We start from the raw sequence: 24,409 nt of genomic DNA on the forward strand, positions 1-24,409 counted from the left end.
TCGAATAAGACCTTGAGAGATCGTGAGGGAAGGCTACTGATCTGGCTTCAGAAGGTTAAAGCCAGGAAGGAGATCCTCTCAAGTGAGAGTGAAGAGGAATCTTTGGCGTCTAAGAGATCTCAAAAGAGAAGTAGATCTCCTCAGACACATTCCTCAGGGGAAAGACCTGAGAAGGCCCCAAAAAAGACCACTCCAGGGTCTTCAGGGCCCAGTCCCTCAAAATTCCCTTCAGTTACACCTAAGGGGAAGAAGGGTTCTGCTTGTGAGGTGAAACTAGTGAAATCCGCCTCAGATCCACCACAGTCACCTCAGAAAATCAAGATTACCATCAAACGGTCTTCTTCTACGCCTTCTGAGGAGAAAGGTACTGTTTCTGCACTGTCGACGGGACCGTCGACAAAAAAGGGATCATCGACGACGACAAAAACACCTCCGTCGTCGACGAAGAAAGGTAGTGTTAAAGCTGGTGAGAAAACAGCGTCGACGATGTCAACGGGGACGCCGACGACGGCAGCGTCGACGAGGACTGTGTCGACGACGGCAGTGTCGACGGCAGCATCGACGAGGACTACGACGTCGACGAGGACAGCGTCGACGGTGACTACAACGTCGACGGTAGCGTCGACGACGATGACTTAGATGGCGATGGGAATCTCGTCGGAAAAAACACCAGAAAAAAGGTTGGTGTTTTGGAAAAAACCTATAACACCAGAGGTTACATCTCCAAGCAAGGTCTCTTCATTGCTGTCATCTCACCTGCTGGAAGAGGAAGATTCAGATGAAGAAGATGACGAGTATGGAATTGCGAGTAGCCCTTCGCAATTGCAGGTCAAGAACCAGGAGGAGGATTCTGAGGAGGAATATGGGGGTTATCAGGAACAACCCCAAGAACAGCACCGATATCGCCAACAACAACGCAAGGAGATGACAAGTGTGCCATCCTCTTTGTTGAAGGACCTCCAGGGCATGTTAGAGGATTATAGGACTCCAGTCGCTCAACAGCCCCCAGAGGTTATTCCACGTCCACGATCGGTACCAGGGACACCGGTTCGAAGGAAATAGATTTTGCTGGAGCCTACTGCTAGGTCTCCACCGCCAACGTCACACCACGATACCTCTGATGACAATTATGAGGATGGGGAAATTGCGGACACAAGTGCAGAATGGCATGACTATATCACCGCCTCCCCTTCATCTCCTATGCGGAGACCAGTAGATTTGATGGAAAGAGCCACTAAGAGATTTGCACTAACCATGACAGAGGAGAAGACGGAGTGTTTTTTATACAATTTCAAGGACTCGAATCGGAAATCTGTGCAATCCCTGCCTATAGTGTCTCATATTTAGAAGTAAGGATTAAAGGTCATGGAGACGCCAGCTACGGTAACGCCGGTTCTGGCCAGACTAGATAAAAAGTATAAGGCACCTATTGATGCTCCAGCTTGCCTTTTGGGTCATCCCAAACCGGATTCTGTTATTACTCAGGCGGCACAACAGAAATCCAGGAACCCATCTGCTCCGATTGCAACACTTCCGGACAAAGAGCGCAGAAGGTTAGATAATGCGGGAAAAAGGTTTTCCTTAATGTCGGCTCTGCTAGTGAGAGCAGCTAATGCCCTCGCTATCTTGGGAAGGTATGACAGGCAGATGTGGTGTGACCTGTCTCCATACATTAACCAGGTACCGGAACCAGAGAAGCAGGAGGCGAAGAAGATTCTCATGGAAGGAGAGAGGACTTCGGCCGAAGTCATAGACTGCGCTATGGATATAGCGACTCAGCGTTTAGATCTTTGGGAGGAGCGGCGGTCCTGCGCAGGCAAGGATGGCTGCGAGCAACAGCGCTTAGACCGGAGGTACAAAACAAGATTTTAGACCTCCCTTTCAATGGAGAAGAGTTGTTTGGGAAGCATATTGATGATACTCTGCAGAGTATCAAGAAGGATACAGATATGGCAAAGGCTCTGGGGACACTGCAATACAGAAAAAACCCTTTTCGTGGCTCCAGGGGTAGAGGGCAGTCCTCGTATAGAGGAGGATACCAACACGGGAGATATTCTTCTTATCCGTCCTCATCGCAACCTTACCGTCAACAGTACAGCCAGCGTCAATCAGGAGGATATACAAGATGAACTCCAAGAGGACGGGGTGGCCGTGGAAAGGACAACACCCGTCGACAATGACGACCTCCATCTTCCGGCTCTGTCAGATGCTCCCCTGGGTGGAAAGATTGCTCACTATCTTCACAATTGGCGGAAAATAACAATGGACCAATGGGTCCTCAAAGTAGTTCAATTCGGACATACCCTAGAATTTCGTCAGACGGCCCCTTGTACGCCACCGATGCACCAGAGAGCCAACCATCTGCATCAACTCCGGCAGGAGATTCGGACAATGCTCCGAAAGGGAGCAATAGAACCGGTACCGAAAGCCCAGGAAAACAAGGGGTTTTACTCCCGGTTTTTTCTTATCAAGAAAAACATGCTCCAGTGGCGCCCATTCTGGATCTGAGATCCTTAAACACCTATCTCAAGAAACAATCTTTCAGGATGGTGTCTCTGCAGGACATCCTTCCGTTATTAAACCCAGGAGATCATATGACCACATTGGACCTACAAGACGCGTATTCCCACGTGCCGATCCATCCTGCACACAGACATTACCTTCGGTTCTTAGTAGCCGGAAGACATTACCAATTCAGGGTACTGCCATTCGGCTTGAAGTCAGCGCCGAGAGTTTTCACGAAATGCCTGGCTCCAGTGGCGGCTGTGTTGAGGAAGCAAAAACATCAAGTATTTCCTTACCTCGACGACTGGTTAGTCAAAGCGCCATCAAAGGTACAGGCCACAGCGTCAACACAGGCCTGCATAGACTTATTCGCCAAACTAGGATTGATTCTCCACTAGGGAAAGTCAAACCTCCACCCAGCAAAAGTGATCACATTTCTGGGGTCAAAATTGGACACGGAATGCAACAAAGCATTTCCCTCCGAAGAAAGGCAACTAAGGATTGTGTCCCTCTTTCAAGACTTTGTAAAAAGAAAGTCTCTTTCAATCCGCAGGTACAAATCCATGCTGGGCACGATGTCATCTTGTATTCCCCTGGTAACTTGCTGCAGGCTAAGGATGAGACCATAGCAAGAGCAGATCGATCTCCAATGGCATCAAGCGGAGGAATCCTACGACGATACAATATGGGTGACACCAGTGATGGTACAGGCAGCAAAGTGGTGGACACAAAAAAGAAATGTGTCTCAAGGACTGATGTTTCTGGCAAGAGCGGCTCCTCTAGTGGTAACAACGGATGCGTCGTTAGAAGGATGGGGAGCTTTCCTTCAGGACCTTCAAGTCAGCGGTCGTTGGAAGGCGCACGAGCAGCAATTACACATAAATCTGCTGGAGTGATCCTCTTGGCATTGCTGGCTTTTCTACCAAGGATAAGGGGCTCTCCGGTATTGGTAAGAACAGACAACACTAGGGCGATGCATTATGTGAACAAGCAAGGGGGAACGAGATCTCTCTCCCTGTCTCAGGAAGCCCAGGAGAAATGGGAATGGGCTCTTCAGCAAGGAATATCATTGGCAGCAGAACACCTCCCGGGGGATCAAAATGTCAAGGCGGATACTCTCAGCAGGCTCAAATCGTCCTGCCACGAATGGGAGCTAGACCAGGGGGTTCTGGACAGCGTATTTCGGAGATGGGGAACACCGATAGTGGACCTCTTCGCTACAAGGGAGAACAGAAAATGCCAGTACTTCGCAAGCTGCCTTCCCCAGAAGGGATCTTGGGGGAATGCGTTTCCCATGGCCCGGCATCTTTGCCTACGGTTTTCCTCCAATTCCTCTTCTCCCCCGCGTACTGGTGAAGATCAAGAAAGAGCCGTGCAGACTGATCCTAGTAGCCCCGTGGTGGCCCAGACAACACTGGTTCACGGAGCTGCTGCTGCTGTCGGAGGACCGTCCAATTCGGTTGCGTCCAATTCCATCACTTCTGACAATGTCCAAGGGGCAGGTGCTCCATCCGGACCCGAAATCCTTGCGATTAGCAGCCTTTCTCCTGAACACTGTGAGTTTAGCCATCTGAACATCTCACATGAATGTAGGGAGATACTGTCCAAGGCCACAGCGGAGAGTACCAACAAAACCTACAGAATGAAATGGAAGAGGTTGTGTCTGTGGTGTAAAAGGCATAACGTTCACCCTCTTACTGCTGCACCTCATCAAATTATACCTTACATTCTGCTATTGGCAAAGTCAGGATTAGCACACGCTTCCATCAAGGTGCATTTATCCTGTTATCCCGCTACAGGAGGTCATCGTCAGGCCCATCCTTATGGTCATCAAGGATTATCAAACAATTTATGAAGGGGATCTTCAGGGTCTTTCCTCCAGTAAAGCCTCCACCACCATTATGGAATCTGAATATTGTACTCTCTCAATTGATGAAACCACCATTTGAACCGATACACAGGGCAGACCTGAAGTTCTTGTCCTGGAAAGTGGCTCTTCTCATTGCATTGACTTCAGTGAGAAGAGTGGGTGAACTACAAGCGCTCACGATTCAGGAGCCTTTCTTAAAGTTTCAGGAGGATAGAATGATTCTCAGGACAAACCCGAAGTTCATTCTGAAAGTGCCAACTGATTTTCATTTGAACGAACCGTTGGTGTTGAAACGTTTCTATCCTCATCCGTCAACAGCAGCAGAGCGAGTATTGCACTCGCTGGACGTTCAGAGATGTATGAAATTTTACTTGAAAGAAACTAAGCCGTTTCACAAGTCTTCTCAGTTATTCGTCGCTTTCAGCGCACCAAGGAAAGGTTTCCCGCTGTCAAAGAGGGGAATTGCCAGATGGATTTCTAGTGCGATTGTCTACTGTCATCAAGCTGCTGGGAAGCCTTTGAATGCACGAGTTAGTGCCCATTCCACGAGGGCGGTGGCCACATCCACTGCACTGTTTGGAGGAGTGCCAATCCAGGATATCTGCAGAGCAGCGACATGGGCATTTACGCACACCTTCACCAGGCACTACTGCTTGGAGGCAGCCGAAGAATCGGATGCGGCGGTGGGAGAGGCAGTACTGCGGAATATCATCCAGTAACTTTTTTCCATCCCTCCATCCGTAATCTCTCTTGTTTACAAAGTCACATTTTTTATACATGTATATATATATATATATATATGGAATTATGCTTCTTTCTCTAATTGTATTGCATGATTATGAAATGTATCAGAGAAATGTGCTTTGTTTTTTCACTGCTCGCTATTCTGATTCAGGCATGTGAATCTATGAAAGTTCCAATACTGGAGTAAGAAAATAAGTTACTTACCTGTAACTTTAGTTCTCCATTATTGGAATCTTTCATAGATTCACATGCACCCACCCTCCTCCCCTGAGAGGCTCACCTCGGATTTAGCACAAGAAGTGTGTTATATACACAAGTGCGCGAAAAATCTGAGGGGCAGAAGGTTCTCTCAGGAGTGTTCTAGAGGGTGAGGAGCTCTGATTGGTTCAGAGAAAAGTTTGGGCCTTTTTTACATAACAAAGGCTATGGGTTGCAAAAGGGAAATGGGCCTAGGCCTCTTTTCAGTTTGCTATACTACTAAGCACTGCTTTTTTATATACTGGAGACTCCCGTCTCGACGACGGGGAATGATTCAGGCATGTGAATCTATGAAAGATTCCAATACTGGAGAACTAAAGTTACAGGTAAGTAACTTGTTTTCTTCTTGTAGGTGATTTCAGGGAGAGTGGGCTTCTCCGCAGAGAATTATTTTTACTTTAGGGGTCAAATTTGCAAAGCCGCCTCAGGACCTTAAAGGGGATTCATTAAATATTCGACTACTTTCATGGTGCACCAGGGGAGCGGTCCTTTCCTAGTAGTAGACCCCAGTTTTTTCAAATGTAATGTCAGAAATTACTTCTACTATACCGAGGTCAGCATTTTATCAAGGGTGAGTGTTATATCTTAATGTATTGCTATGTTGAGCTTGCTCCTAATGCCTCCAGCTCATGACACCTCCGCTTCACGTCGCTTGTGGGTGGACAGTTAGGTTCAAATGTTGTGGAGCAAATGAGAAATGGTTGGAGGTGGTAAGGAGCTTCTGGTGTCGGCGAGCGGCTGCCTGTATTATTTATAACCTGGACTCGAATAAATATTTATGAAGTAACTTTTAGCTGTGCTGGCTTCCTAATCCCTAGTAATTTTGCAGAGGACTGGAAGGAAGTACCATCGCTGTGCTACACGTATGTGGCAAGGTGGGTGTGATGCTAATTTCAGACTCAAGTCATATTTTAATTATTACAGGTGGCTCCGTGAGTGTACTGCTGTGTAGAGCTACCGTCGGGACTGTGGTAGTGTGAAAGCTGAGCTACTGTGTGCATATGCGCAGGTCGACAGCGTCTTTGTGAGACCCGCCTGCATTGTTGAATGCGCATGTCTGCCAACTGCAGACATCATTGAAAGTGCATGTCAGCAGTGAACGCGCAGGCTCAGCAAACATTTCATTTTGCTTGACATGTCCCTAGCGTAGTCAGGCTGTGCAAAGCAAACCCCACCGCTGACAGGCACACCTTCATCATACGTAAAGGCGGGACAAATTAAAGCAATTCACCACAGAAAAGCAAGGATTTCCCAATGGCACTTAATGCAACAAATGACAAACGGTGGGTGTAGTTGAAGCCCATAAAGCAGATACTGCATGTTTCGAAAGAGACAGCGCATGTGGTGCCTAGGCTCGACTAAAAAGCTTTATGACACAGCTAGCATTGACTGCATCATAGAGCTTTTATTTTTTTATTTTCAGCCATGCTGTACTGAAGCCAGTGCTGCTGTACGCAATAGCTAAAAGAAAATGACAAAGTCAATAGATCTCGCATAGGCGAGACCTATTGGCTTTGCAAATGCTTGTTATTATTTATTTTCACCTCCAGCTGGGCCAAAGATAAAGGCTGAAGTTAAGGGACCATCAGCCTTCCTATTGCTCCAATCTGACCCTGGCTGTGTGGAATCTATGACAAAATATCGAGTACAAAAATATCTACATACAAACATATCGCAACAAAAATATCGATTACAACAATATCGACATCCTATCTCTAACAAGGTAAGTACAAAAATATCGTAAAAAATATATAGATGTCAAAAATATCGTTTAAAAAAAACGTTTTTTTAATAAAAACAAATGTAATATTAATAAAATAATACTTATAAATGTAATAAACATAGTTAAAATATATTATAATATTTAAAATTAATAAATTATGTAATAAAAACAAATAATATTAAAGATATAATACATAGTATATACTTCATTAATAATAACTCAAATACATTATTTTAATAACTTATCAATAAATGTAAATATAATAAATTACAAATAAATGTATATACATAAAATAATAATATAAATAACAATTAATAAAAATGTAAAACAAATTTAAAAAAGTAAGTAAATGTTGGATAGAGTAGGGGTAAAAATTACTATTCCCACTCCAAAGAGTGCAACAGTAGGGAAAGTGTTGGATAGCGTAGGGGTAACAATTACTATTCCCACTCCAGAAAGTGCAACAGTAGGGAAAGTGTTGGATAGCGTAGGGGTAACAATTACTATTCCAACTCCAGAGAGTGCAACAGTAGGGAAGGTGTTGGATAGCGTAGGGGTAACAATTACTATTCCCACTCCAGAGAGTGCAACAGTAGGGAAAGTGTTGGATAGCGTAGGGGTAACACTTACTATTCCCACTCCAGAGAGTGCAACAGTAGGGAAAGAGTTGGATAGCGTAGGGGTAACAATTACTATTCCCACTGCAGAAAGTGCAACAGTAGGGAAAGTGTTGGATAGCGTAGGGGTAGAAATTACTATTCCCACTCCCGAGAGTGCAACAGTAGGGAAAGTGTTGGATAGCGTAGGGGTAACAATTACTATTCCAACTCCAGAGAGTGCAATAGTAGGGAAAGTGTTGGATAGCGTAGGGATAACAATTACTATTCCAACTCCATAGAGTGCAACAGTAGGGAAAGTGTTGGATAGCGTAGGGGTAACAATTACTATTCCAAATCCAGAGAGTGCAACAGTAGGGAAAGTGTTGGATAGCGTAGGGGTAACAATTACTATTCCCACTCCAGAGAGTGCAACAGTAGGAAAAGTGTTGTATAGTGTAGGGGTAAAAATTACTATTCCAACTCCAGAGAGTGCAACAGTAGGGAAAGTGTTGGATAGCATAGGGGTAAAAATAACTATTCCCACTCCAGAGAGTGCAACAGTAGGGAAAGTGTTGGATAGCGTAGGGGTAAAAATTACTATTCCCACTCCAAAGAGTGCAACAGTAGGGAAAGTGTTGGATAGCGTAGAAGTAAAAATGACATACTTATCAATCAAAAACTATTTTTAAATAATAAAAAACATAACTATTAAATAAATATAAACCATTTACAAATACCAATACATAATTATTAAAAACATGATTAGCAATAAATAATTAACTAAAAAAATTAATAAAAATACCATTTAATAATATGTAATTACCAATTAATCATTAATAAACAATTATACAATTAACAAAATAATTAATTGAAAAACATTATTACTTAATTACATTTAAATTACTTCCCACCCTATTCTCCTATAAACCCACAACCCGCTACAGAACATATTTATCAATTAATCTATTAATACAAATTAATTACCAATTAATTAAAATTAATTTATATTGCCTAATAATTAATAATTAATTTTGTATAATTAAATTACTTCACACCCTATTCCCCTATAACCCCACAACCCGCTACAAAACATAATTATCAATTAATCAATTAATAAAAATGAATTACCAATTAATTAAAATCAATTTATAATTCCTACTAATTAATAATTAATTTAGTAAAATTAAATTACTTCCCACCCTATTCCCCTATAAACCCACAACCCGCTACAGAACATAATTATCAATTAATCAATTAATAAAAATTAATTAACAATTCATTAAAATTAATTACCAATTAATTAAAATCAATTTATAATTCCTACTAATTAATTATTAATTTAGTATAATTAAATTACTTCCCACCCTATTCCCCTATAAACCCACAACCCGCTACAAAACATAGTTATCAATTAATCAATTATTTAAAATTAATTACCAATTAATTAAAATTAATTTTTAATTCCTAATAATTAATAATTAATATAATATAATTAAATTACTTCCCACCCTATTCCCCTATAAACCCACAACCCGCTACAGTACTAAAATACAAAAAATAATTACATTACATAAAAATAAATTAAAAACATAATAAACACATAATAATATACAAAAAATTATTAACATTGATATTACTAACATCGATATTTAAAACATCGATATTACTAATTTTGATATTAAAATCTATCGATATTACTTACCTTCTATATTATGTCCCTTCGATATTTAAACATCGATATTATCGTATATTGATATTTAAATTTCGATATTTTGTCTGCATACCGCTCCGTGCGGTCTGGAGGCTCATACTTAGATGCAAATGGAAAGGAGGGGAAGAAAGGCTCACAGCTTTTAGTCACCTCACATATTCTTAAGAGAGGCATGCTTTTGACTTTGTTCAGTCATATATGTTGGTCTGTCCCAGTATTTGCCCAAATAACAATGTACATACCATTATTTTATATCTTTTATAGCGCTACTCAACCCAGTTCAGGGTGTCAGAGCGCTTTGCATAACATAGATTTTATACAAAGTCACTAAATCATCAAAGTGTGTAAATCAATGTACAAAATGTTTGAAGCATAAAACAGGGAGGGTTACAAGATGTTAGAGTCACATGTCCTTCAGTGCTCAATGTGCTATATTAGAAAGATTACAATTTATTAACTGCAAGTAACAACATGTATGTGTTAAAAGCAGTAACCCACTTACCTATCTAGCTCAAATAAAAATCTGTCATCCACATTTTACATGATATGCTATTTAAGGGTTCTTTTGCAGCCTTGTAAACCGGGGCATATGAGGGGTACGAGTAGGCTCCAAGGGGAGAATAAACTGAATTCCTCTTTCCTATAAACGCCCTCACTTTGAAGTCAGTTAGAGCAAAGTAAACACCAAGCTCACTCGGAAGACACAGCTTGAAATTTGACCTCTGTCTGTAAATGCCTGGAAAACAGGACAAGATATATACAAAAGAAATAAGGGTCCTGTACCAAAAAACGTTATTGAAGCTGTCCATTAGGAGACACAGGTAACCTTTAAGTAATCCTTTGTAACTTCTTGCTGTCCACAATATATTTTGTTGAACCTGATTACTAAGTTCGAAAAAAGTACTTTTTAAGCAGAAGCCTATAGAAAAGTCATAGATGCTCCTAAAGGGAGTATAAAAAAATACATTACCTACTTGAGTTACACAGACTATGGAATATCAGCATTATTTATAAATGCATGGAACATTGATTATTCCTTTTAGAGTTATTCGATTATTCTGTAATTCTTTGCAAATTGAAATCTGTAATCTTTGAGAAATGTTTTAATTGTAAACTCCTCTACACAGTTAAATAACAATTTGTCACTGTATAGAACAACATATTTTGATCTCACTTTTTCATTTAGCACACGGGTAGATAACTGTAAGTTAAATATGTAAAATAAAAAGGTAACAATATGGTTATTGTATCTTTTACAGGGGTCTTATTAGATTTAAGATTGAAAGTCCTGAGGATGGCCTTGAAGATTAGTCAACCATAAGGCCGAAACGTCGACACATCAGTCCACATTTTTTCGTGCGATTAATCCTGCACCATGTTATTTTAGTTATTTTGGCTTAATTACGTTGTATTATAACTTAAAAAGAGTGGACTACAACGCAAGTGGTTTTCAAAGAACAATTGATATATGTCTTGTCCACTTGTACATTACTGAATATTCTTGTTTGCTTTTTAAAAAACACTGTACCCCATGAAATGCATATTTGATATATAAAAACGCTTTTTACAAAAACTACTTCCCATGTAGCTTTTCACTTCAGTGAGTTATTACCACTTTGTTTACCAAGTGAGTGTTGTATCAGATGTTAAACAGGTGTTTTAATTAATTTAAACTGATCCCAAAATCACTAGCAGTAAAGTTTGATCAGCTTCCTGTTTTCAAATTAGTTTAAATATATACACAAAAAAAAACCCTTGCAAGCACTTTTGCATCGACTAGATTTCAGCCCAAGCTCGCAAGGGTTTATTGGGTCACCCACTTATATTCACTTACATCATAATGAGGCAGTTGGAAAGTGAACTGAGCGGCCCATTACGATGCGGCCCTGAAGGCTCCATGCGCCGCATCGTAATCGGCCCCTAAGTGTTCTGTTCATTCAGAAAGAAAAGATGCCTTTAAATCTTGTTTTTATCTTGTCACATTTGTGTGTTCAAAGGTATACCTGAACTGACTGACAATTGTGCTGGGGTAAAGGCTGTAGGATGTTTTTTTCTCCAACACATCATTTAAATATCTTGTAAGTGAACCATGCACATATTTCAAAATATATTTCAGTAGTTTGGAAAGCACAGCACATTTTTTAAATTCTGAATGTGATGGAATCATAGATTTTAATAGGATCAAAATGAATCAGAACACTTTACTTGCTGATGTGCAAATGATAAAAAAATTGCTGAAACCATATTCCACACATTGTCGTTTGTACTCTGTATAGTTTTTTTTTTTTGATAATCAAGTTTATTGATTTTTAAAACAAACCACACATTTACATTGGCAGCAAAATCAAGCACAGTGTCTGGATAGTATACAACCACAAGGAAGATGAGAGAGACCAGACCTGTAAATCATTCATTAGAATAGAGTCTTGCGCGAGGTTATCATGATACATAAGAACACACACACCCCTCAGGCAATAGATTGAACCATTTACACCAAATCTTTTCGAATAGTTCACGGTAGCCCTGGGCTTCAAAGAGGGGTTCCTCTTGAGTTCTGCACCAGTCTACCCCCTGTCTCCAGCTCCATACAGTAGGGGACTTGGCCTGAGACCAGAGTGCCGCAATGTCACGTTTCGCCACCGCCACTGCAGTCCCAAGAAAGTGCTTGTCAGCTCAAGAGCCATCCAGGCCATCAAACACACCTAGAAACAGACCTAATGGGTTGTGGGGAACCGTCCTCCCCAGGGTCTGTGTAAGTTCCAGTTCCACACCCGCCCAGAATGGTGCAAGAACAGGGCATTGCCAGATCATGTGGTAAAAGTCAGCTGGAGCGTGATTGCATCGTGTACAGGTTGGGGAGGGCCGCAGTTGGGCTCTATATAGACACGCAAGGTAAATAATAGAGGTAGATTAGACGCAGTTTGGAGGAGGTTGTCAAATTCTTGGGGGCCATAAGAGCGTCTCTCCAGTCCGCATTCTCTAAGGGGCCCAGCCAACCCTCCCAGCGGGCACGTAGTGAATCTTGGGTTGCAGGGCCATTGTTCACTAGGGAGCAGTAAATCCACGACACCTCCCTATACCTAGGTTCCCATCATCACTTGGGCTTCGAGGAGACTAAATTCAGGGAGGGAGGTGAGAGACGGAATGTGCACTTTGAGGGCATGCCTAAGGTGTAGGTATTTGTAAAATTGGGTGGAATGGAGGGAGTAGCGCTGCTGCAAATCTGTGAAGGTTCGGATGTGGTCCCCAACCCAGACATCCCCAAGAAGCGAGATTGTTTTTTTTTTCAAAACTGTAAGAAGCGAGATTGTTTTTGATTTTTTTTATTAATTCAGGAAAGATAAATCAAGTACATAAACATACATAAAGACCCATATGTAATAACAACAGCATAGATTAATTAGAACATTATTTGAATCAGAAAAAGCATAAAGGAGCTAGAAAAAAGAAGAAGGGGCCCAGAGAAAATAAAGAGGGAGAGGAGTATGAGAGAAACAAAAGCACCTAAAGGGAGGGAGTTGAGGCTGAGACACAGGGAGAAGAAGAAGAAAACTAAACATAAACATTTAAGTCTGCCTTCTCTCCCCCTTTACCCCCTCCCCCTCCCCTCCTCTCCTCTCCTCTCCCCCCGACCCCATCCTCATCCCTGTGTCTGAAACTCCAGCAGGGGTCCACAGATTTGCTGCACTTTTTTCCTAGCTCTGCTCCCCTTACATTTGTACAACGCGATCTCCAAATTAAATATATGAAACAGTCTAGCATACCAAGCCTGATATGTCGGGGGTCTTTATCCTTCCATTTAGAGGCTATCATTATACGGAGAGCTGCTGTTGCCATGAAACAAAAATAAACCTGTGTTATTTCTAACTGCAAGGATTCATCCCATCCCAGCATTATTAAAGAGGGAGTAAGTGTGATTGTACATCCCATAATCTTACTAAGGAAGGATTTGATCCCCAATTTAACCAGCCCCAATTCAGAGCATTCAGCGAACATATGAATCATGTTGGCCGGACCTTGCCCGCATCTTGGACATTCGTTCGAATCCCTTTTCCCCCAGGTCCAAAGTTTGGCCGGTGTAAAATATAAACTATATATGGTCTTAAAATGTTGAACCTTTAAGTTGGCCGATAAAAGAACCGTTTTGGACAGTTCAAGGGACCTACATAAATCCACATCCTGGTTTCCAAGTTTAGCTGCCCATGCACATTCCACTTTAACTATATCATCCTCGCTAGCTTTGATCATCAGCGCATATACTTCCTTCACTTGGGGATGTTTCCGGACCAAAATATCCAAAAGCGGAATGCTTAAATGAGAAGTAAGGTGAATCATAACTGTTTTAGTGGATTTGCAAGTATTTAAATAAGCTTCGAGGGTCTATCTCAAAGTGGTCCTGAATCTCTGCAAATGTCATAAGACCAGTTGAATTAATGATGTCACCGACAGAGTTAATTCCCGCCTGTTCCCATTTACTACTGATCTTGTCAAACAGAAAATCTGGGAAGAATGATGACTGCCATAGAGGTGACAATGAATTTTAGGAATATTCAACAATTTACTGTTTTTCTGCCACACCCTCCATGCTGCTCTGAGAGGTTTGAAGCGAGTTCTTTTGTAGTAGCTATTATCCAATTGTCTGAATAGAAGGCCTGGGGCTAGATTTCCCATAGCTAATTCAAAGATAGATGGTGGAGTAAATTACCGAGATTGGTCTAAACAATATAGACATTTGTTGAAACATAATAGCCCAGTAATAATATAGGATGTTTGGCACTGCCAGCCCCCCTCGGTTTTGAGGAAGGGACATAAATCTCAGCGATCTCCTTACCTTCCCATATCCCCAGATAAACTGTGAGAAGATCGCTTCAACTTTTTTAAACATAGACTTAGGGGGTTCTAGTGGTATACAGCGAAATAAATAGAGTATTTTCGGGAACATAGTCATTTTTATAAGATTTGCCCTTCCAATGATAGATAAATGTAGATTGTTCATCCTCTTAAGGTCTGCACTTATTCTAATCAGAAGAGGGTCTACGTTAATATTCCAGATGGTATCGACGTCAGCTGCAATTGCCATCCCTAAATACGTTGCTGCCTCTGCCCTCCTGGGATCCTGCAACAAGATTGAGCTAGAGCAGATGATCTTGGTTTTATCTGCGTTTAACCCATAACCGGATTCCTCCCCAAACTCCCTAGCTAGATCTTCTATCCTACCAATTGTCGCCTGGGGGTCAGGGATAACTACCGCGATGTCATCTGCGTATGCTAGCACTTTAGTACAGTATCCCCTTACCACCACCAGTAGGATCACTGGGTCATTTAGAATAGCTCTAATTAGCGGATCTGTGTATAGTGCGAAAAGGATTGGGAAACATGGGCAGCCCTGCCTTGTCCCCCTTGCAATCTTTACCTGTCCAGAATGTTGCCCTATCAATTGTATTTTTGCGTATGACTGTACATACATTGCTCTTAGGGCAGTAAGTATGGGGGGTCCAAAGCCGTTTGATCTTAAGTTCTGCCAGAGGTACCCCCATTCCACTTGGTCAAACGCTTTTTGGTCATCTAATAATATTAATGACATTTGTTGCCCAGAACTCTCTGCGATGTTAAATAATGAGGTTACCTTATTAATATGGTCAGTTGTACTACGACCGGGTATGAAGCCGTGTTGCCACGGGCTTACTAAAGAATCGATGACCTTTGAAAGCCTCCTCGCTAGGATTTTGGAGTAGATCTTCTCATCCGTATTTATTAATGTAATAGGCCTATAGGAGGCCGGATCGTCTGCCGCCTTCCCCTTTTTCAAGAAAATAACTATGCTGGTCTATTCCCATGACTTAGGAGGAATGCCTTTCTGCTGGACTGCTAAGAACAGGTCCCACAGCAAAGGGGCAAGTTCCGTATGCAACATCTTATAGATCTCCATGGGTAGGCCATCTGGCCCTGCCGCCTTCCGGGAGGCCATAGATAGCAATACCTCGTTAACTTCTTCCATTAAGATATCTCCCTCTAACTCTTGTATCACAGGCGGGAACCTAGTCCCCGGATCCACCGTGGTTTGATGCCTGGACTTATAGAGATCTTGATAAAAGTCTTGGAAAATATTCACTATCTCATGAGGATCAGAGGACACTGTACCATCCTTTCTTTTTAACTTCGTAATACTACTTGTCGCTGTTTTTTGTCTGCTCCGCAGAGCCAGGTGTTTCCCTGTTTTTTCCCCATATTCATAGTGTTCATGTCTGCTAGTTTGGAATCTTTCGGCTATAGATTGATTAAACAGCCCATTTATCTTAACTTTGGTGCTAATTACTTTTAGTTCGATCTCTGACTGCCGCTGCATCTGTTTTTGGACAATAGTAGCCATATGTTCTGTCTCATGTCTACTCAGGTCTTGCATCACTGATCTAATAAGCTCTTGTTGCTTTTTCCTATGAAACCCAGCTAATTACTTCCCCTCTAAGCCCAGATTTATATGCGTCACAAACCATCTCCCTTGTCGTACTGTACCTATTAATATAAAAAAAACTGTATAGTCCAGCTTTTGATGTGATCGATGAACCCATTGGTAACCAGTAGTTTTCTATCGAAGGTCCACCTTACCGGGGGTTTTAGATACCCTGAAATCTCAATCTCCAGGACGAGGGGGTTATGGTCCGAAAGAACCTTCGGTAGCTTCCTTATCTGGGCTTTATTTACAAGTGAACTGGGGGTGTAAAAATAATCCAGCCTAACATACTTTCTATGTGGGCACGAGTAATATGTATAAACTGGGTCCCCAGATTTATTTATAGACCAGATATCTACCAGCCCATGGCTTGCGGCCAGTGTCTGTACTGCATGAAAACTCGTTGTTTCCTACCTTGGTACCCAGCTCTCCCTTGCCCCCCTGAATCCATATGAATATTAAAATCTCCACATATTATCAATGGAGTGGGCCAAGAGGCGAGCTCTACCTCTAGTTCTACCAATAAATCAGCATCATCTAAATTTGACCCGTATATGGTGCAAAGTGTACCAAGGGTGGGAATTACAGCAATTGCCCACCGGCCCCATTTGTCAGATAGTGTGCGATTGCTTGGAGGAAGCCGGTAGGAAGCATGTATTGCCACTCCTCTCGTATTTACGGTCTGTGTAGAGCAGATTACTTGTGTGAAGCCAGGGATAAAGTTAAGACCTCTCTTCTGCCACGGAAGGCGGGTCTCCTGCTGGCAGATAACGTCCAAACCCAGAGTTCGCAGTGCTTCACTCGTCCTATCTCTCTTAGCTCGCTCATTCAGCCCCCCAATATTAATCGAGCAGACAGTTAACGTACCCATCCCAATATCTGCGTTGGTACTCCCTTCGCCTACTCTGCTTCTTGAACCATACCATCCGACTACGTTGAGCCTTATCTCTAGCTGCAGCACTATTAAAAAAACATTGATTTACTTTCCTGAATTTTTTTTGTTTTCTATCCCCTCCTTTGATCCTGCGAGAACCTCCTCAAGGGTTGCTGTACTTGTTTCCATTTCAGACATCCGATCGCAAATATTGCTACAGGTTCTTCCAATTTTTCTCCCGGCCCCCTGTAATTTCCTGGCAACATTTTGTGCGTGTTTGCTCTCCATTCGAGCTTCCTCCCGATGCGCCACGACACACTGAAGGATTGATTCCAAAGTTGGAGGGGCCGGGGCTGCTGACGTATTTTTAATCGATTGTTTCTCTGGTCTTTTTTCAATCCCTACCAATTGGTCCCCAAGGGAGTAGTCCCACCTTAGCTCCTGTGACTTCAGGCTATCGGCTCTTTGGGCTCTATTATTTGGCTTTCGAGTGGCCTGAGAAGCTTGTCTGCCGCTAGTACCTTTATCTGAGCCACTGTCCTCACTCGATTCAAAATTGGAGCCTGACTCTGTATCCAACCCAGACCAGGTGGCGTCTGATAGGGAGTATAAGTCATTTGCTTCAGAGTCAACATCCTTCTCCCCGGGGTTCCTATGTATTTTTTTGGGCCCAATGGGATCCTTCTCTACTCCCTTCTCCGGGCCATTAGCCCTTGACTCCCATCTGTTGGGGGTACTCAAATCCGCTCCTGTTTTAGTGGGCCCCTCCCCGGATTTTTCTTGGGCCTCCCTCCCGCTTGTGAGTCCTCTCTGTGCATCCAGCTCGTCTCCAGACTCATGGGGGAGCCTCCCCCCTCACTTTCTGCATTGGAAGCAGCCGAGATTATATTGTCAGTATTATTAAATGTACCTACCTTTTTACATTGAACGAATTTACTAACTCTTGTCTGTATCTACCTCATGTAATGTAAAGCGCTCTGATACCTAAGGGTCTTGTTCGCGCTATAGAAAACTTTTAAATAAATAATAAATAAATAAATAATATGGGTGTTAGTGGGGATTGGGGAGGTTAAGGCGATAAGTGCATCGACAACACTAACAGGGAGCCCTACATTTTCAGTTGTAGTACACCTCTGATCTTCTGGCTCACTAGTAGGTTCAGTGTCCCCCCCATTGCTCTCGGTCGGGTGTCCGCACAGTCACAGGTATTTCCCCCCCATGTTGGGTCGGCCTCAAGCCCCGTTTCCTCTGCCCCTGACGGTGGCTTACCCAGAATTTTCTTTCTCTGGACGCCAGTCCCTTTCTGCTCCTCTATCCGCGCTGCTTGCTGACCTCGGAGCAGATCGATGACGGTCCGCTATGGCTGGGGCTGTGGAGCCGGGCCCCTCCCCTTCCCATCGAGGAGGCTCTCCGTCCGGAGCTTTCATTTTTTTTCTTGCCCCTGGGCCACGGGAGTCGTCTCTTGTTCATCCCCTCGAGGAGAGCCAAGGGGGCCCGCCTGCACGGAGCCCCCCGTGCCCTTCGCAGCCCCCTTCGGCGGCATCAGGATCTGCTCCCCCAGCGCCGGGTCCCGTTGCAGAACTTCAGAGAGTCCGCTCTCAAATGCTGTGCAGCCGGCAATCAGGACCTCCGCAGCTGCCGTCAACGCCGCAACCCACTCTCCGATGCCCGGTATGAGGGGGTTTCTCTGCTCCTGGCACGTTCGCATTTCGAGGGATAGGGGCTGGGGGTTTTATCTTCTACACCATTCGTTTACATGTCAGCCCTGCGGGAGCCACCTTCGGCCGTCTTCACACGGCCGCCATCTTACTTCAACCTCCCCAAGAAGCAAGATCTCAATGTGGTCCCACCGACGGAAATCCCGGAGAGTCGAGGCCTCGGCAGCCAAGTACCATGCCACAGGGGTGTATGTTGGGTAAGTTTCCCATCCCATCCCATCCCATTTAGTGTGGCAGAGGGCAGTGCGCCAAGCCAGTAGGACTGTCCTAGTGATGGGGGCAGGACTTGTGGTATGGGGGCCCGTACAAGTAGGCTTGGAGCTGTGGAAAGTCCGTCGATCAGAGCTCACCCTGGTATGCTGGATCGGACCTCCCCGGGAGGTGAAAGGTTATATTTTGTAGAATATATAAAAAATGGGGGAGAAACATCATTTTAAAAAGGGCTCTTCTGTCAAGGGGATTAAGAGGAAGGGATTGCCATTGCCTGAGGTCCGCCTTGGCCTTGGTAACCAGGGGCGTAATGTTGAGGCCCCATTCAAGTTCTGGAAGCAGGGTGACCCAGACCCGCAGGTATTTGAAGGACTGCCTTCGCAGAGGAATGGTTTTTTGTCAATCGAAGCAGGCACGGGACGGGTGGAGGGGAACGAGAGTGGATTTCGCCTGGTTGAGCTGAAGGCCAGAGACCCGTTCAAAGGCGGAAAGGGCGTCCAAGCACCGTGGGCCGGAGTTCTTGGGGTCCGCTAGGATAGGAGGACGTCGTCGGTGTAAAGGGCAACCGGATAGGGGTCCCAAGCTCAACACCGGATGCGGGGATCTTGGCGTATGAGAGAGGACAGGGGCTCCATCACTAGCGGAAATAAAAGCGGCGAGAGCGGACAACCTTGGCGAGTGCCCCTCTGGATAGGGAATGCCTCAGAGATTAGGACCCTTGCTTTAGGACTGGAGTATAAAACTCGGATTAGGCGCCGAAATGGAAGGGAGAATCCCAACACCTCCAGCACGTCTTCCAAATAGCTCCAGTCAACAGTATCAAATGCTTTTTCAAAATCAATGAAAAGCAAGGCCAAGTACGGAGGCGAGGTGGAGACGGCGTATACAATGCCGGTTATCCCGGTCAGGCATCAAGCCACATTGGTCTGGGTGGACCAAATTGTGCAAAAGAGGACGGAAACATTGAGCCAAGGCAGTGGCAAAGATTTTCACCTCGGTGTTGATGAGGGATATGGGATGGTAGTTTAAACAGGCGAGTGAAGGCAGATATGTCTTCGGAAGAACCACAATAGTGGCCACGTGGGTCTCTGGGGGAAAACTCTGTATAGTTTTATCAGTAAAACTGCATGTCAGTGGGAAAGCTTGTAGCCATTTCAATGGAAATGTGCTGTCTGTCAATGACAGTGCACTCCCACATCATGCTTTAGTAATATATGTATTAAAAGTGAGCGTTTTTAAACAGGAACTGAGAAACATTCCTGCCTCGACTCTGATGATATTGCTCTTAGTAAACTAAGAGGTAAGTCGAGTTTCCTGCAAACATGTTGTCTATTAAATCAGACAAATTCGTTTTTCTCCAGCAGACATGTTACACTTCCATATTTGAAGGTGCTCTCATATGTGATAATGACGCAAAGCAAACTCGGTGGAGTAAAATACTTGCCTAGGATCACACAATTTGAGCGCAGTTTATGCGTCATATGCATTACAATTACGTTGAGAGATTATTTAACTCACTAGTCGGGCAAGTCTGTTAACATTGTCATGATTTTTCGAGGCCTGTGTCTGCACTACTTACATACTTTACACAATGCCTTTGATTTAATCTCGACTGCTTTGCGTCACATTACCGGGGATTGATCACAAGTTTATTTAATTTGTGTGTCATCTAGCAGGTGTCCAACCCAAATAACAATCTACTTTCCTACACATACGTTCACTAGGACAGAGCAGGTTTCCAAGACACTGACTTACTCAAGGCTCCCCGCCCTTTACTGACACCGCCCAGCGCCTGTTGTTCTTGGAGTACTTCTGCCACCCTCCTGGCAGCCCTTACTACAGTTGCAACCGCCCGGTCTTGCAGGAGTTGGAACAGGCTTGCCTAGGTGAGATGCAGCTGCTACATGTTCTCCTGCTCACACTGGTGGCTGCTGTCCTTATCGCCTGGCTTCGTAAACTGCGATGCATTGGCCAACACCTCCCGCCTGGACCCCGTCCACTTCCCTTCATTGGAAACCTGTGGGAACTGAGTTTCCAGCTCCATGATGGGACCCTCTCCCGGGTAAAGTACTGGTTCTTTCTAGAGGTTTTTGTTGTTAATGCTTTGCTGAGTCGGAACAAGTTGTGTCATACTATATGATGCCTATATATGTAATACTGTATCTATGTATTTCAATATTTAAAGGTCACAAGACAAAATATAACAACGGCGGACCATAGATACTGACTCCTTCCTTCCCTCCTGCAAATTCTTGCAACATTATTTTTTGGTTTCCCCCTGACCGTCACCTACCCAGCCGGACATTGGGCACAGTTCCTCCTCGTCTGCCTGCTACTGACTCCTTCCTTCCCTCCCTCCTACGAATTTTTGCAACATTGTTTTTGTGTACTGTACCTTTCTATGCTCTTGTAACTGATGTAACTTTTAACGTAACGATCCTAAATGAAAGCCCTCTTGGGTCAAGTTCGCGCTATATAAAACTTTATAAAATAAAAATAAAACGAAAATAAATAAAAATAGATACTGCACCTCACTGTAAGTTTCAATACATTAGGGTCCCGTGCACTACTATTACGGTACCTGCCGTTGTTTGGTACCACTGTCGAGCAGAAACAAATTAATACCACAAATGGAAAGGTGCACCCGGGAAAGAATTATAGTCCATAAAGATCCACAAGATATCTGTTGTATTCCTTGTTTGCTTTAAATCCATATATGTACAAAAGCATCCCGCCAACGCGTTTCGTTCACAGTATGTCTCATGAACTTCATCAGGGCTCATATGCATTGAATTCAAATAGTCACATCTCTTTTTGCATCGGTGAGCTCATTTATCAGATCAATAGATGTAAAATTCATAATGAGTTACATCCTTCTTGTACACAGGGAGTCCAAATATGATTCCAGAGTGTTGTCCGGAAGTACAGTGTTGGGGATAAAATAGCCCTAGTTCTGATACCTTAATATGTATCTCAGCCTTCCCCAAGGAATAAAAAAAGGTAAACAGTAGTTTGCAATTTTAAAATGTACTTATTTGCACTTTTATGATCATTTGACCGAAATAAAGTATCTTTGATACTGGATCTTTCGACAAAAATAATTGTATGATGCAATGTTGTGTATACTCGTCCGTAACAGGAATACATTGGTGGCTGTGGCTAGTCAGTAGACATAGATTCCTTTGGTTTCACTCAGTTGATACTACTGGCGTACTTTATATAATTTTCTTTTCTTTATTTATTTGAAAAGTTTTATATAGCGCTGGCCAGAACCGGAGGTATCAGAGCGCTTTACATGAGGAAGAACATTATTTCAGAACATAGTTACAAAGTTACATCAGTTGCTAGAGCGTAGTTACAAGAGTTACATGAGTTACAAAAGCAAAGCATAGATATAAGGGAAAAACTGACAAGGGGAGAGAAGTTCGGGCGACAGAGGGAAGGAAACAAGGGAGGTAGACAAAGAGTATTGCAGTCATTTTAATATTTAAAAGGTGTATCTAGCAAGTCAAATCACCTCAAAGTTCTGGTGAACAAAAAGAGACCTAGAACTAGACACATTTAACCCAAAGTTCTTCTGTAAGGAGTAAGTGTTACCTTTATTTCATACTTGAGGGTCATGAACTATGCACCTTAGGTCACCCCTTTTTAGATCTTTCTGTAAGAGGTTATGTCATCAACACTCACAGATACAATGGGTTGGTTATGAGTCACCCCTATCAGCCACTGATTCTTGGTTTTCACATTGTGAAACAGCTCACAGGAGTGTTGTGCAATTACACATTTTGCAGTGGTGAGTGGCAAGGCAGTCTGTCCCCAACAGGGCACATGATGCAGGGTGAGACCATATAGCAATTGTACAGTGTGGAATTAAAAGCTCTGTTCTCAGGACAGATACTGCACTCCCCATGCCTTTGTCCTGTTTACTCACCTCTTTAAAAAACTCAGGGGCAGATTTAGGAAGGCCTTACGCCGCCGGTGCGTCACTTTTTCCCATGTTAAAAATGACGCACCGGAGGTGCAAGGCCTTCATAAATCTGCCCCTCAATTTTTGAGGATAAATGACACTTCAAATGTAGGCAATAGCACCACTCTGTCCAACCCCAAGCCATCATAGGTTTGCGACTGAATCCTGACATGGCTCCCTCCTGAACCGGGAAGAGGCATCACGATTAGTTAGTTGCATCTTAAACATAGGTTTAACCTCATCGCTGCTTCTGACGGCCAACGGCCATCGCGCACACTACCTTTGTAGTGCTGCACACGTCCGTTGGCCGTCGCAGCCCCGCCCGCTCAATAGAACGTTCCACAATGGCGCGGAACGTTCTAAGCAGTTAAGGGGTTAATGTTACCTTTTTTTTTTTATATATATTTTTATTGATTATAACACAAGAGTAAACATATACATATCGGGTGTCATTTGGTGAAACATATTACAGCGGCGAACGGGCAAATGAAGTGAGGAAATACACTATAATCATAGGCATATGACAAATATCAATACCAGCTTAGAGCTGAGCCAAAACAATACGATACAGATAACCATAAGCAAACCTTATCAGAACCCGCCCACCAGGGATACAGGGTATGAAGATTGGACATTCGACACCCAGATATGAGGAACAAAAGGATCAGGAGAATATGCCACATCTCTTGTGAAGAAGGGAAAAGGGAAATAGAAAGGTCATAGAACAAAATAAAGGAAAAAAAATAAATACCTCAACCCCCCACCCTGCACCTCTGCAGATGGCTACGACCTAACCCCACTAGCAGCGTGCCTGTCGCCCCCTAAACTACACCCCAAGGAAGGGAAAAGATGGAGGAGGAAATGTGTTACAAAACGATACGGGCTCCCGGACTCCCCTCCCCCCCCGCCAAAAGCAGACATCCCCTACCGCGGTATTAAGCGAGTTATAACAGACTAATAAGCAAGCCAATAGGGGAGCCACCGACAGAGAAAAGACCGTCCCGCCCAGCCCCCGGCACCACAGAGGCAGCAAATCCCTTTTCGATCATAGCAGTCACACCAAACCCAGACAATCCGAATTCCATCTGGCCCTCACTCCCACAGATACAACCCCGCAGAGCCAAAAGAAAGTAATTGTACCAAATTCCAACAGTCGAACTCAGCCCTGGCCCTTACGATCCATTGCACAAACCCCATCCAGTCGGACCAGTATAGTAGCAAAAGAGTCAAAGCTTTGTTGAAAAAGGAGATCAATATAGCCTGAAAGAGTCAAAAAGGTTAAGTCTCGAAGTCTATCAGATACACGAAAGTCAATCCAAAAAATATTAGTGGAGGTCTCCAGAAGAGAAGGAAGAAATGAGTCCTGTGCGGGCGATGACTTTGCCGATCTGGCTAGTTGTTCAGGGGCTCCAGTAACGTACCTCTGTAATTGTGCGGGTACAATTGGCACCAGTTTCTGATCATATTCGGGGTTCTCCTCTCAAGGTAGATCAAGCTCCGCGGGGGTCACCGTATGTTGCAGGTCTGACACAAGGCTGGAGTCCGGTCTCAAACAAACAGTCTCGAGGCTTGCAGTCAAATTGGGGAGAGCAGCCTCCATTTGCAGTCGAAGAGCCCCGATGGCGGCCATTACGGTCCCCAGGGTCGGTCCACACAGCGTCCGATCCATCTCCGCGTGAACGATAACAAAGCAGATCTTCAACCCCGGAGGCCGGCTACTCCGGGGAAACCAACAGGCGCGGAGTGGACGGAAGCGACTGGCGACTCACAGGCTATGCC

General features: G+C 43.7%; 1 protein-coding gene across 3 annotated transcripts in view; it reads left to right on the forward strand.

The window, feature by feature from the left end:
• Positions 1–24,409, forward strand: part of LOC144791017 (cytochrome P450 2J2-like) — a 381,495-nt gene that overhangs the window by 232,688 nt on the left and 124,398 nt on the right. Inside the window, exon 1 of one of the 3 annotated variants that reach the window (XM_078665648.1) lies at positions 20,525–20,725. The exons of the other annotated variants lie outside the window; for them this stretch is intronic. Within the exon in view, the coding sequence (XP_078521774.1) occupies positions 20,555–20,725 (171 nt within the window). The 5' untranslated portion in view covers positions 20,525–20,554. Of the gene's footprint in view, positions 1–20,524; positions 20,726–24,409 lie in introns of those variants that run through there. 3 annotated transcript variants of the gene reach the window in all.

The sequence above is a fragment of the Lissotriton helveticus genome, chromosome 11 (genome assembly GCF_964261635.1).
Source record: "Lissotriton helveticus chromosome 11, aLisHel1.1, whole genome shotgun sequence".
NCBI classification, from domain to species: Eukaryota; Metazoa; Chordata; class Amphibia; order Caudata; family Salamandridae; genus Lissotriton; species Lissotriton helveticus.